The sequence below is a fragment of the Nannobrachium achirus genome, assembly GCF_963921795.1.
Source record: "Nannobrachium achirus genome assembly, chromosome: 12".
NCBI lineage: Eukaryota > Metazoa > Chordata > Actinopteri > Myctophiformes > Myctophidae > Nannobrachium > Nannobrachium achirus.
In genome coordinates, this window is record NC_137832.1 from 58,145,389 (window position 1) to 58,157,753 (window position 12,365).

General features: G+C 39.8%; 1 protein-coding gene across 1 annotated transcript in view; it reads left to right on the forward strand.

The window, feature by feature from the left end:
* Positions 1 to 7,275, forward strand: part of npr3 (natriuretic peptide receptor 3) — a 41,182-nt gene extending 33,907 nt beyond the window's left edge. The window contains exons 4-8 of the mRNA XM_080738316.1: positions 2,299 to 2,434; positions 4,241 to 4,335; positions 4,852 to 4,966; positions 5,226 to 5,310; positions 5,618 to 7,275. Coding sequence (XP_080594442.1) covers positions 2,299 to 2,434; positions 4,241 to 4,335; positions 4,852 to 4,966; positions 5,226 to 5,310; positions 5,618 to 5,729 — 543 coding nt within the window. The 3' untranslated portion in view covers positions 5,730 to 7,275. The remainder of the gene's footprint in view (positions 1 to 2,298; positions 2,435 to 4,240; positions 4,336 to 4,851; positions 4,967 to 5,225; positions 5,311 to 5,617) is intronic.
* The last annotated feature ends 5,090 nt before the right edge of the window (positions 7,276 to 12,365 follow it).

Consider the following 12,365-nt stretch of genomic DNA (forward strand, 5'->3'; position numbering starts at 1 on the left):
CATCTAGCATGAGTGACTGGCCCTGTTACAGCGCCACCAGGAGGCGGGTTTGAGTAAAACACATTTTTGCACAGTACACCTACAGATTTTGATTTAAAAAATCATGCAGATCGGTACACAGTATCTTTATAACCATTAAACACAACAGGTATTTCTTACATTGGTGCTCCTACATATTATCATGCAAGCACCAGTTAAAGTTACTTTCCATCCCTCATATACTGTGTGCACAGTGCACACCCGAAAAACCCACACACGGAGCTCATATCTTCGAACGGGTAAGGGCTAGTCGTTTTAGTCGACAAAATCAACTGTCGTCTGCTCGTGTTTTTTGCCCTCTGGGATTTCTGGCCACAAAGTGCTAAATATCTTTGTCAGGCCAGCCGGGAAGTGGAAGTGACCTTCACTATGGGTCAAGCTGAAGCTCATGATCACAATATCTCCCCTCGCCATGCATGGGGTCGCCTCTTGGCTAATTTGACCTGTGATTGGTGTAGCAGTATCAGTGAAGGTCACTGTGATTGGTCTACTTTTGTAGGGGTATATATAGGGGTGGGCGATATGGGAAAATACAATATCACAATATTTTTCCAAGCTGTATCACGATACACAATCTTATCACGATTCTTTTTTATGGTTATTTTTTTAAGTTACTTAACAGTACAACCACCTACATTACAAGGTAACAAAAACTAAAAGAAAAAGGAGTAACAGACCATTTAGACCAGTGGTCCTCAAAGTAATATTATTCTATCAAATCTCAAAGGTATGGTATTTTGATGGCAGGGAACAGACAATAAAAAAGCCTGGCTTTGGCAGTAAAATAGTTAAATAGTCGTGTAATGTACAGTACAGGTATTCAAAAAATACAGTACTTAAGTAAATGTATTTTGTTACTAGTGTCCACCACTGCCTATAAAACACAAACATTTGAAACATGTCACTAAAAAAATATATTAAAAAAAAGATGGTCAGCGCATTGCATTCTATAAAAAAAGACTCCATTATAATATTTGTCCGTCGTGTGGATATTTTTGGAACTCTGCAATCACTTTATTTAAACGATTTAAGCATTTTTTTGGAGCAGTTGGAATGTCTATTCACAGAATGTGTTGCCAGGACAGTGAAAGCAAACAGTTTTTTATGATGTGAAACCACAGGCAGTTCTGCAGCATCAGCATATCTCCTTCCCAGACTTATCTCTGTGGCGGCCGTGCGCTATTCTCGGCCTGTCCTCAACCGCACACATTCTTAGTCCACTAATAATCATGGCAATTTGTCGACTAATCGATAAGATATAAGTGTGTCGGGGTGGCTTGTCGACGGTAGCCAGGGACAAGGGTGTGAATCCCCTTTTCAACACAACAGGTTCTATGCACGGCAGCCCGATCTACCCTTCTTCCTTCACAGGTTTAGTGGAGCTAAGTGGTTCTAAAACTTTTCTGAGTGGTGCTCACTGCTCAGGTCCCGGACCTGAAGCGATGCCTACATCTGGCCTATACATCTTGGCACAAAGCGCTCAAAGTTTGTTGTACGCCCAGGGTCACATTGGCCAAGCTTTGCGGGACGCTTAATGAAATTAACTCATAATACAAATGGAACCAAATGTACCCGTAAGAAACAAGTCCATGTGTATACTTTACACACCAATAAGGGGCTATTTGGAGAACACCTCGCGGAACCTTGAGTGAGCACTTTAAGACCCACTGGTGTAGCAGAGTGTTTCCAGTGAGCCAGCATGCACAATATCACCAGATTGATATTATCATTAGTATCATTGGAGCCTTTAGGATTTTAAAGACACTGTGCCGTGATTCATTCTCCCTACAACATAATGATTATACTTGGAGGAAGATGTTTTTTTTCTTCAAAAAAAGTGTACAGAAAGTACTCATTAAGTATGCTTGGTTGTCAGGTGGGTGGTGACCCAGCTGGAGTTAGCCACACCCACAGTGTTGTTGAATGGTAAAAAGGGGAAGGGATGATATTATGATGTCATTATATCAGTGTATTTCAATCGGGGCTTTTGACTCAGAGGCTTTCAGCTTTCAGGAAGTAACCAAAAATACACAGGGAAGTCATATTCGCATAACCTGGCGGTCTATTAGAGTAATGTTAACTCCATAGACACATACAAAACAGAAAAAGTACAAAACTTTGGCACCACTTTAACAATTCTGGTTCCTATCGTCCAATGGACCAATCCCCAATCACATACACACCCATTGTAACAGTTACAATGGGTGTGTATGTGATTGGGGATTGGTCCATTGAAGATGTGCTTGTTTTGTGTTTTAGATCAACATGTTTGTGGAGGGCTTCCATGACGCTCTGCTGCTCTACGCCATCGCTCTGCACGAAGCCATGAAGAACGGCTTCAGCAAGAAGGACGGAGCCGAGATCACCTCGCGCATGTGGAACAGAACCTTTGAGGGTAAAAAACGCACTTGAAATACAGTATACAGCAAGGGTCTTCAACAGGGGGTCCTCAGAGTTACTACAGGGGTTCCTCCAAATCTTTGTGTGATAGAAAAAAAAATCTCCTTTTTTATAGCCATTTGAAACTTAGTGTCCTTATTCTCAGAACTTAAGCCAAAAATAGCATATCTACAAGCTCACACCGATCTACAAGCTCACAACGCCTCGCGCTGCGAGGCGTTGTGAGCTTGTAGATCGGCTATTTTGGCAAAGAGGTTTGGTGTAGAGGGGGAAAAAAGAGCACACTAAGTGAAAGGTCAAGTTTATTTAGGTTAAATATCTGAAAACACAATTTGACATAAATCCAAAATACACTGATGATTGTGCTGTCAAACGATTAAACTACTGTATATGGAATCTATGAAAAGTGGGGGTCCCTGCTTCATCTCTCTCTCTCAACTAAGGGGTCCCTGGCATTGTGAGCATGTAGATCGGCTATTTTCACAATGTCTGCCTCTAATATTTCACAATTTGGCCAATGTTTAATATGTCATTTTAGAGGTGTTAAAAAGTCCTCAAATTGTCACTTTAGAAATGTGCAGATACCCTTAAACTTTATGTTGGTTTGTTTACTGTTGAGTGAGAAAACAATGTTGCACATTAAGCTAATCATCCGGGGACCCCCCTGGGGGTTGAGAACCACTGAGTTATTAAGGGGTCCTCAGCCTGAAAGAAAGCAAGCCCTGAGCTAAGTGCTACAGTATTTAGCGAAGCGCAGCAGGTCTCAGATATGAACCATGTCAGTCCAGGGTGGGTCTACAGTACATGCTGTAAAGAGGGGGGGTTGTTCGGTACTGCTGGCGCATGGGGGGCACGGGGAACCCGGGCTCCATGCTGCCAGCGCTCTGCATGAAATAACAATGTTCCATTCCGCAGGAATTGTCAAGAGTGGGCTTGTATTTTCTTGTAAAAAGAAATAATATTTTAGAAATGTCAGGAATCTTTGGAACATAAGATACTGGGGGATGTAATTACAGTTCTCGGGCCGCGAGCCAACAAAAACCCAAATGGGGATGAGATTCCCTTTTTGATTGGCTGAACCCCGAACCTCTGTCTCTTTCTCTCTCTGTCTCTCTCTCTGTCTCTTTGTCTTTGTCTATCGCTCTCTCTCTCTCTCTCTCTCTCTCTCTCTCACTGTCTGTCTCTCTCTCAGGGGCGTCAATTGGGTATGGCAGGGGTATGCAGCTGCCATACCCTGGGTCCAGGGGGGAAAATGAAAGTTACTTTTAAATATAAATCCATGAATGTCTCTTTTTCTATCTGTGCTGTATGTTGTTAAATTACAGTAAAATAACTATAAATGCAAAATGTAACAAAATGGTCACTTTAACAAGATATTATAATTATATTCTCCACACTTGTATTCTCCCCATCCTTACAAAATGGTATATTCCCAGGTTCCGCAGATCAGCTGCACGGGTGCAATTCATTATTGTTAATTGTGGCACGTTTAGTAACATGCCAAGTTTAGCTGCACTTGAACAACCGTTCCAGGCTGCCATATCCAGCCCAATAAACCGTAAAAACCTGTGTAGAAAACTGACAAAACTCATTTTTTTCAGATGTGAAAATAGCAGATCTACATGCTCACAACGCCTCACAGCGCAAGGCGTTGTGAACATGTAGATCTGCTATTTTCACAATAGAACCGTGTTATACAAAATGTAATGCCTCTTTTCCATGAGGACTCCCATCATTGCCATACCCTAGCTTTTGCTGAACTGACGCCATTGCTCTCTCTCTCTCTCTCTCTCCCTCCCAGGGATCGCAGGTCCAGTGTCCATGGACATTAACGGCGACAGAGAGGGAGATTTCTCGGTGATGTCGATGACAAACCCTGAAGCAGGCACATATGAGGTCAGAACCAAAGGCCAACATTCATTTTGCAGAAGAAATTATTTAAATTTTTGTTTGTTCGTTCATTTTGTTTTGACCTTCAGTAAATTTTGATTCGTTTAAAGTGGGTTCGCTAGTTTAGTTTAGTATTTCTGTTTTTGAAAAGGCTGCATTTTAGCTTAGTTTTGGCGCTAGTTTTAGCATTTCCTTTCTTTCATGGGGTAGTCAGGGCAGAGATTCAACAGTCAGAAAAATCACAAGAGTAGCAGATCCACAAGCTCACAACACGTTGTGAAGTGATGTGTTGTGGGCTTGTAGATCAGTATCATTTATTATTTAAAAAAGTGAATAAGGCGATCCAGGCACTCAGGGTTAAAAGGAGGAATAATCCTTTATTACATTAAAAAGGCAAATGCCGACATGTTTCGACCTTTTGCTAGTTTTAGTACCCCTATTGCACAGCCCTCGTGGATTTAAAAGCCATGGGGAGAATGAATTGTTTTAAATGTTTTACACCTGTTTTGTTTTGTTTTTTAGGTGGTGGCCAATTATTTCGGTGTCAACGGGAGCTTCCAGGTCCTGGGCTTCAACACGGACTGTTTCACTCTGAGGGGAAAACACAAAACTCATACGGAGATCCCAGACAAATCATGTAAATTAAACCTTGACAAGTCTTATTTTGATGGTAACTGTTGTATAATCGCAAGTTCGCAACATTACACTCGATGGTTTGCTTTAGCGTGATTATTGGCACTAGTAGCACTACAGTCGGTGTTGGTAAATTGTCTCTGCCTCGTTCCTGACAGCTTCACTGGCCAATAATCACAGTAAAGCACATTCTCTCGTGTAATATTGCTTAATTATATTATATAAGAGGTTTATTAATGAATGCTACTCCATTTTCCAAGCAGGTGGACTCGGGGTATCGGCTGTGACTGGCATCATAGTTGGAGCTCTGCTGGGAACGGCGCTGCTCATGGCATTTTACTTCTTCAGGTAAAAACATAACCACTCTCAGCCTGGCATGTGGTGATATGTCCAAGACTCAACAATACATTAACAATATATTAACATGTAAATTAGTCAGACAATCACAAGCATTTGAGCTTAGCCAGACAGTGTGACGTAATGACCAGCAGATATGTGAATGAGGAATAGGAAAAGAGAAACTAAACTAACGCTGAAACTTCAATTTGGGCCCCCGGACAAGCGTTTAACTTCTCTTTGGGTTCTTGAGCTAAAAGGTTTTGGAAAGCACTGCTACTTAGGGTTTTATTCATGTCTTCTGATTGCTTCCCCGCAGGAAGAACTACAGAATAACCATCGAGCGCCGCACGCAACGGGAAGAGTGCGACATCGGGAAGCACCGTCAGCTCCGAGAGGACTCCATCAGATCCAACTTCTCTGCAGCGTAGAGTAGAGCGCCCCCTCATGGAAGGAAGGAAGGAAGGAGTCACCCGTGAAACATTCCCGTTTTCAGGGAAGCATGAATTGAAATGTGACCAAAGACTGTTTTAAAAGGAGTCATTCTATTTAAATGAAGAGCTAGTTTGTGTTTTATATTCTTTTAAATGTTTTTTTTTTCTTTTCTTTTTTTTTTACTTTCATAAACTCAGGAACGTTTTGTCACAGTCACAAAGGACCACTCACTTGCATTTCCTCTCTGTACAGAAAAATACCGTAATGTATGTAGTAGTGTGACCTGCTCTACCGACGTGAGTTGGGTGTTGCTGGAAATCATTCGGACGAAGAAATAGGATTTGTGTGTCAAAGGAGCACTTCAGCCATTTTCAGGGACCAATTACTGTATATGAATACAGTAATTGGTCCCCGCTAATGCTCACTACAAGATTCCATTTCTGTCTACTCACTCAGAGGGAGCTTTTCGACCGGCAAAGAACCGGTTCAGGTTCTTTCTCCCGCCTATGGGATGAACCAGAGGTGAGCTTTTCAATGAGAACCGAGTTGGATCGTAAAAGTTGGTTCGGAACGGGAACCACAAAATCCTTGGTTCCTCTGGTTCAATCATGGTTCGATCTGGTGGAAACGCAAGCCGCTACGCAAGAACGAACCAAGGTTCAAAGAAAGTTGAACGGCACTGGTTCTTGAACCAAGGTTCTTTTGGTGGAAAAAAGGCCCCTCTGTGTCTCAGAGGAGGGCTGTGGACAGTACCGAAACCCGCCTACCAGTGACATCATCGGTTTCAAGCTTCTTCCTTTTTTTTTGTCCACCAGTGATGTCTTTGACAGCCAGGTTTCTGAACTGTCCACAGACCACACCGATGCGACACAGAGTGAGTAGACAGAAAGGTGCCATCTTATAATGACCATTAGTATGAGGACGAATCATATAACGATATGCTTGAAAATGGGTGAAGCGCTCCTCTAATTCTTGATTTCCAGCTGTTGTTTTGGGGTGTGCAGGCTTTTCAGAACGTATTGTAAATATTACTGCCAATGGTGGAGAACCGTCCGTTAGCCATTTCCCCCAACAAGTGTAACAACAATATTCATTGTGTGATTTGGTCGTTTAAATATTCATGGCTGTCGTGCTTTCTGGTGTGAACGGGTCCAAATCATGAACATTTCCCACATCAAGACTTTCGAGGCCATTTCAACTCCAGGACAGCTCCACGCCGCGCGCTGTGAGCTTGTAGGTCAAGCGCTGCGTCAGTCGTGCTCCAAATAGGAGTGGGCGATATGGAAAAATACAATATCAAGATATTTTTCCAAGCGGTATCACGATACACAATCTTATCACGATTATTTTTCATGTTGGTTTTTATGGTTATTTTTCAAGTTACTAGATGCAGAGCCATGATTTTTTCCCCCTTAAAAAAATTATTATTAGGTATTATGATTATACAAGGAGGAAGATCTTTTCCAAAAAAGTGTACAGAAAGTTAAAATTAGGTTTTTATGTGTTTTTTTTATGGGACTCTCTGGGTTCCTTTTGGGAGGTCTAAATTTACCCTTACAAGTATGTAACTCTGACAGTATACAAATGAAACCAAATGGACCACTTACAGGTCCATATGGTTTCATTTGTATACTGTCAAGAGTTAAGGGGAGACCATGCCATTGTAAAGTTTGAGAACTACTGATTTAGACCAAAATGCAGGTTTAAATAAATTCTGCAATGGATCTCTGTTTTAAAAATTCAACAGGATTTTTACAAGGCTCTCCCTCATTGTATCACGATATATAAAATATCTCTGAAAAGGCATATTGTGGAGATGATGATGATCAATGATATCAATGAAGTGTATCACCATATCGCCCACCCCTAGCTCCAAAGCTTCAGAATGTGCGTGTGCGCTCCTCACTGTCCTTAGGGAACCCTAACCCTATGCCAGCGAAAAGGTCTGTTTCCTGCTGTCACAAGGGTAACAGGATAGATGGGCACTAGGGACACCTGGGCACCTCCATGTGAAATTGGTTGTTTTGGCTAATCTTTTTAAAAATGTAAATGTTTGAAAAATCTCTCAAGTAATGTAGTGTACATGATTAGAACTTGCTTATAACCATTCGACAATTAAGTTCTAATATTTCTACGATTGCTTTTGTTCCAAAACCTGTGTATAAGTTGATGAATACAATTAAGTCTGTTAATGATGTACTGTGCATGTTCACATCATGTAGGCTATACTTCACATAGGAGCAAATAGGAGCCGGGTACCCAATTGTAGCCAGGGGTCTGACCCCATTTTGCATATCTCACGCCATTCAAATAGACACAAATACATGTTGCACATAGCGCCGGGTTCTTTTAAATGCTGAGTCCAAAACACTTTTGCGTATAAAGCGCTATTATTTGGAAATATACAGTATTACATGTTTTAACATTTTGGACAACATAGCCAATTTTACATCGAGGTGCCCAGATATCCCTAGTGCCCACCTGACCTGTATCCGTCACAAGCCCTGTTAGAAATTAATACATTATAAAAGGATATCTATTTGCACTCCTTGCTGTTGTTCAATGAAACACTTCATAGGGATCCTAATAACTGCTTAATGATTTTTAAGATCAAATATACATTTCATGCGAACTCTCACGCATGCTTCAAGCTAAGAATTGGACCTGTCAGTGTTATGGACATTAAAATATGAACCTGTATGAATTGGCATAGATACATGATACCGCTTCATTTATCTATTACAAATTCAATTCACGGATGATTAAAGGGGATGTAAGTGACTGCTTTTTGTGTAAAAAATAGATTTTGTTAAAGCTGTATATCGTGATAGTAATCATTGCTATAGAGTGTTTGCTCAGTAACAGGGGTCTCATCCATCTCTCCAGCTCTTTAGCAAACAGAACATACAAGGTTCAGGCTGCGGGATGCCGATTGTATCCAAGCAGGAGAGCTCATTTATCAGCTTAATTTCCAATTTCACTTGTTTAGCCTGTATCCTGTGTGATATCACTGGCATCCCAACCTGAACACGTATTTTCTGGTTGCTTAAGAGGACAAGATACGGGGACCCCTGCTACTGAGCACTCTATAGCAATGGTTACAACCACAACATACGCCTATGTAATTTAACTTAACAAACTAAACATCACTTACAGACCCTTTAAACGAGTCCGCCGATATGAAAGCCTAGACCTTGCGGTCTTTGCTGGAATCATGTTCTTAGCTTGAATAAAGTGTGAAGAATTCCACTAGTTTACTTTTATAAACAAAGTTGATGAAAGTAACATGCATTATGCAACGTCACGCTTCGGTATTGCACAAGAAGAATGTTTTTCTTTTTTTTTCCCTTTTAATGTAGAAAGCCTAGTCAAAATAAAGCAGAGGTATGATGTGTGTTCCATGATACCAGTTTGGACAGTATAATAGCCTTAATAACTTGTTATGTGTAAATTAGAGTTATATTTATGTATTTTAGTACAATAATGGAAAAACGTGAACTGAGAGTCACTTATTTTGTACATATTTAATTAAGGACACTTCAAAACGTTAGAATTTATTATGAAATACTGTACTCTGTATTTTCTCTTTGCTGCATCCTGGCCTCCTAACCAATCCCGTTTCGCAGATATCGGGCATCAAGTATATTTCAAAACGTATTATTACAGTATTCTCCACACTGTGCTCACTTGTACATTATGCCGTTCAAAGCTCATGTCCCTATTCCTATTTTTGTGAACTTCAAAGTGTGTGGTAAAGACGTCTATTGAACTCTTTTCTGTGCTGTGTCATCTTTTTAGATATAACCAAATGGGTAAATTTTGGTTTAAGTGCTGTAAGTGATATTTACGGACAAAACAATTACATTTGTTTATTAGGACAAGTATACAAGCCAAGTATACTTGTGCTGGTAAAGAGAGATAATAGCAAAGTTTATGAACTAGCATTAAAGGTAGACTATGCAAGAGTTTGTTGACAAAACAAGACTTCATGGGATGAGTATAGAAAATAAGTCATTTTAAAGGTGATAGACCATGAAATTTCACTTTTCCTATTTTAAAACCTTTTTTTTGGGGTCCACTAGCACCTTCTATCCTCACAAAGTCCCATTTCTGACCGTTGTGTCTTTCTCTGGCTTTGAGAAGGCGAAGGTTAAAAGTATCCCACGCGTTCTCAAAACAGGCTATCCAGATTTGCTGCCGATTGTGACGTCATCTGCCGATTGTGACGTCATCATAAAATAAAATAAATAATAAAATAAAATATTTTTTCAAAAAGAACTTTTTTTCAAAAAAAATGCTCTGAGAGCCATTCAAAAATGAGAGAGGCTCTCTATTCAGGAGTGGTAATTTAGCCTCAAACCTTTTGAAAAACGTTTTTGGGACATAAACAATATGACATAAATACTTTTTAAATGCATGGTGTATCACCTTTAAGAGGTTAAAATTCAGTGGTGTAAAGTACCTAAGTACATTTACTTAAGTACTGTACTTAAGTAGAAAACAATTATTCCGACCATCAGGTCGCATTTACTATGAAGTCAGTCAGTCAGTCACGTCACATGACACTTTTGCCCTACTCATATCTCCGCCACCGTTGGCCCTATCAATGCCAAACTTTGCACACACACTCCTTGAATGGCAAATCACAACCTCCACCCTTCATTTCTCACATGGCCCTCTTCTAGCACCACCATCAGGCTGATTTTTGCAAAAAAAAAATGTTGGACACCGCTCCTACCGATTTTGGCCTAAAATCACGCAAAGCGGTACACAGTATCTCTGAAGTCAAGTCATCAACATGGATCTGTCCCATTTCCCATTTTCCCTCCAGATTGGCTACGATTGCCTTCTAAATTTTGTGTATGCGACCTGACGGTCGCTTATCTCCCGATTAGGGAGTCTTACTGGTTTGATAACTTTGTTTACAAGTTACTTTTTAGATTTAGATTATTATTAAAATTAGAAAACATACATAACCACTTCAGCTCTGTATACATTTCGGCCTTTTGAAAATAGCCGATCTACAAGCTCACAATGCGCCGAATCTTTACATTTGAAAACTTGAAATGGGACACTCTGCATAATGAGTACTTTTGGTACTCTAAGTCAGTGTTGGAAAAAAGTACTCAAATGTTTTACTTGAGTAAAAGTATCAATACTGCAATGTAGATGTAGTCTGTTACAAGTAGAAGTCCGGTATTCAACATTTACTTGAGTAAAAGTACAAAAGTATTGGTATCAAAATGTACTAAAAGTACCAAAAGTAAAAGTACTCATTGTGCAGAATGTCCCATTTCAAGTTATCAAATATATAAAAATCTTTTGAAAATAGCAGATCTGCAAGCTCACAATGCGTCGCATCACAACGCATTGTGAGCTTGTAGATTGGCTATTTTCAAATGGCCGAAATGTATATAGGGCTGAAGTGGTTAATGTATGTTTTGTAATAATAATCAAAATCTACAAAGTAACTGGTAACTAACGTTTTGAAATAAATGTAGTGGAGTAAAAGTACAATATTTGGATCCGAGATGTAATGGAGTAGAATTAAAAGTATTGGAAATTGGAAATGCTCAAGTAAAGTACAAATACCTCCAAATTGTACTTAAGTACAGTACTTAAGTAAACGTACTTCGCTAATTTACACCACTGCTCTAAGTACATTTTGATGACAATACTTTTGTACTTTTACTCAAAATGAATTCCAGACTTTTACTTAAAGGAGTAGTTCACCCCCAAAATGACTTTTTTTCTATTGATTAGTCATGCCATGGAGACTAGAGTTCAATATTTTTTTTTGTTTTTTGTCGCATTCCTAAGACAAAAATGTGATAACAATAAATTTACCCCCATTCATTCCGGATGGTGACCCGTTTCGAAACGGGTCACCATCCGGAATCAATGGGGGTAAATTTACTCGAATCAATTTTTTGTCTTAGGAATGTGACAAAAACCAAAAAATATTATTGAACTCTACTCTCCATGGCATGACTAATCAATAGAAAAAAAAGTCATTTTGGGGGAGAACTACTCCTTTAACAGAGTATTTCTACATTGCAGAATTGATACTTTAACTTAAAGGGGAAGACCATCCATTTTCAATATTGAACTGTGTCATTAATATACCTTAGAGGAGTTGTGTGGAAATAGAAAAAAGTTCCCCCCCAGAACTGGAGGATTGATTTTGGGGTTTGTATTGTAAAGTACAACTTGATGACATCACACATTGTACTTTACAATACAAACCCCATATCTATCTTGGGATAATAAAGGTATCTATCTATCTAGCTCCTTATTTGTGTTTCTGGTAATATGTTTTTTTATGTCATGCATGCCGATGACCCCCGGATCTTCTTCTTTCGTAGAAATTAGAAAACACACCCCTTGAACACTAGCAGCACTATTCTGGGTACAATATTTCACGAAAACATTCAACCTTTTTTATACTATTTCAAAATGAACTTGAAATCAGGTCTCAGGTTTCATTATCCAACAGTGGTGCAACAGGATACGTACAGTAGCAGTGACTGAAGAGGCACCGTGTCAGTGCAGTGGGAGTGTGACATTCCTCATGGACCTCTGAGCTCCAGAGGAACATGAGGCTGAACGTCACCGCCGGATGACAACACATC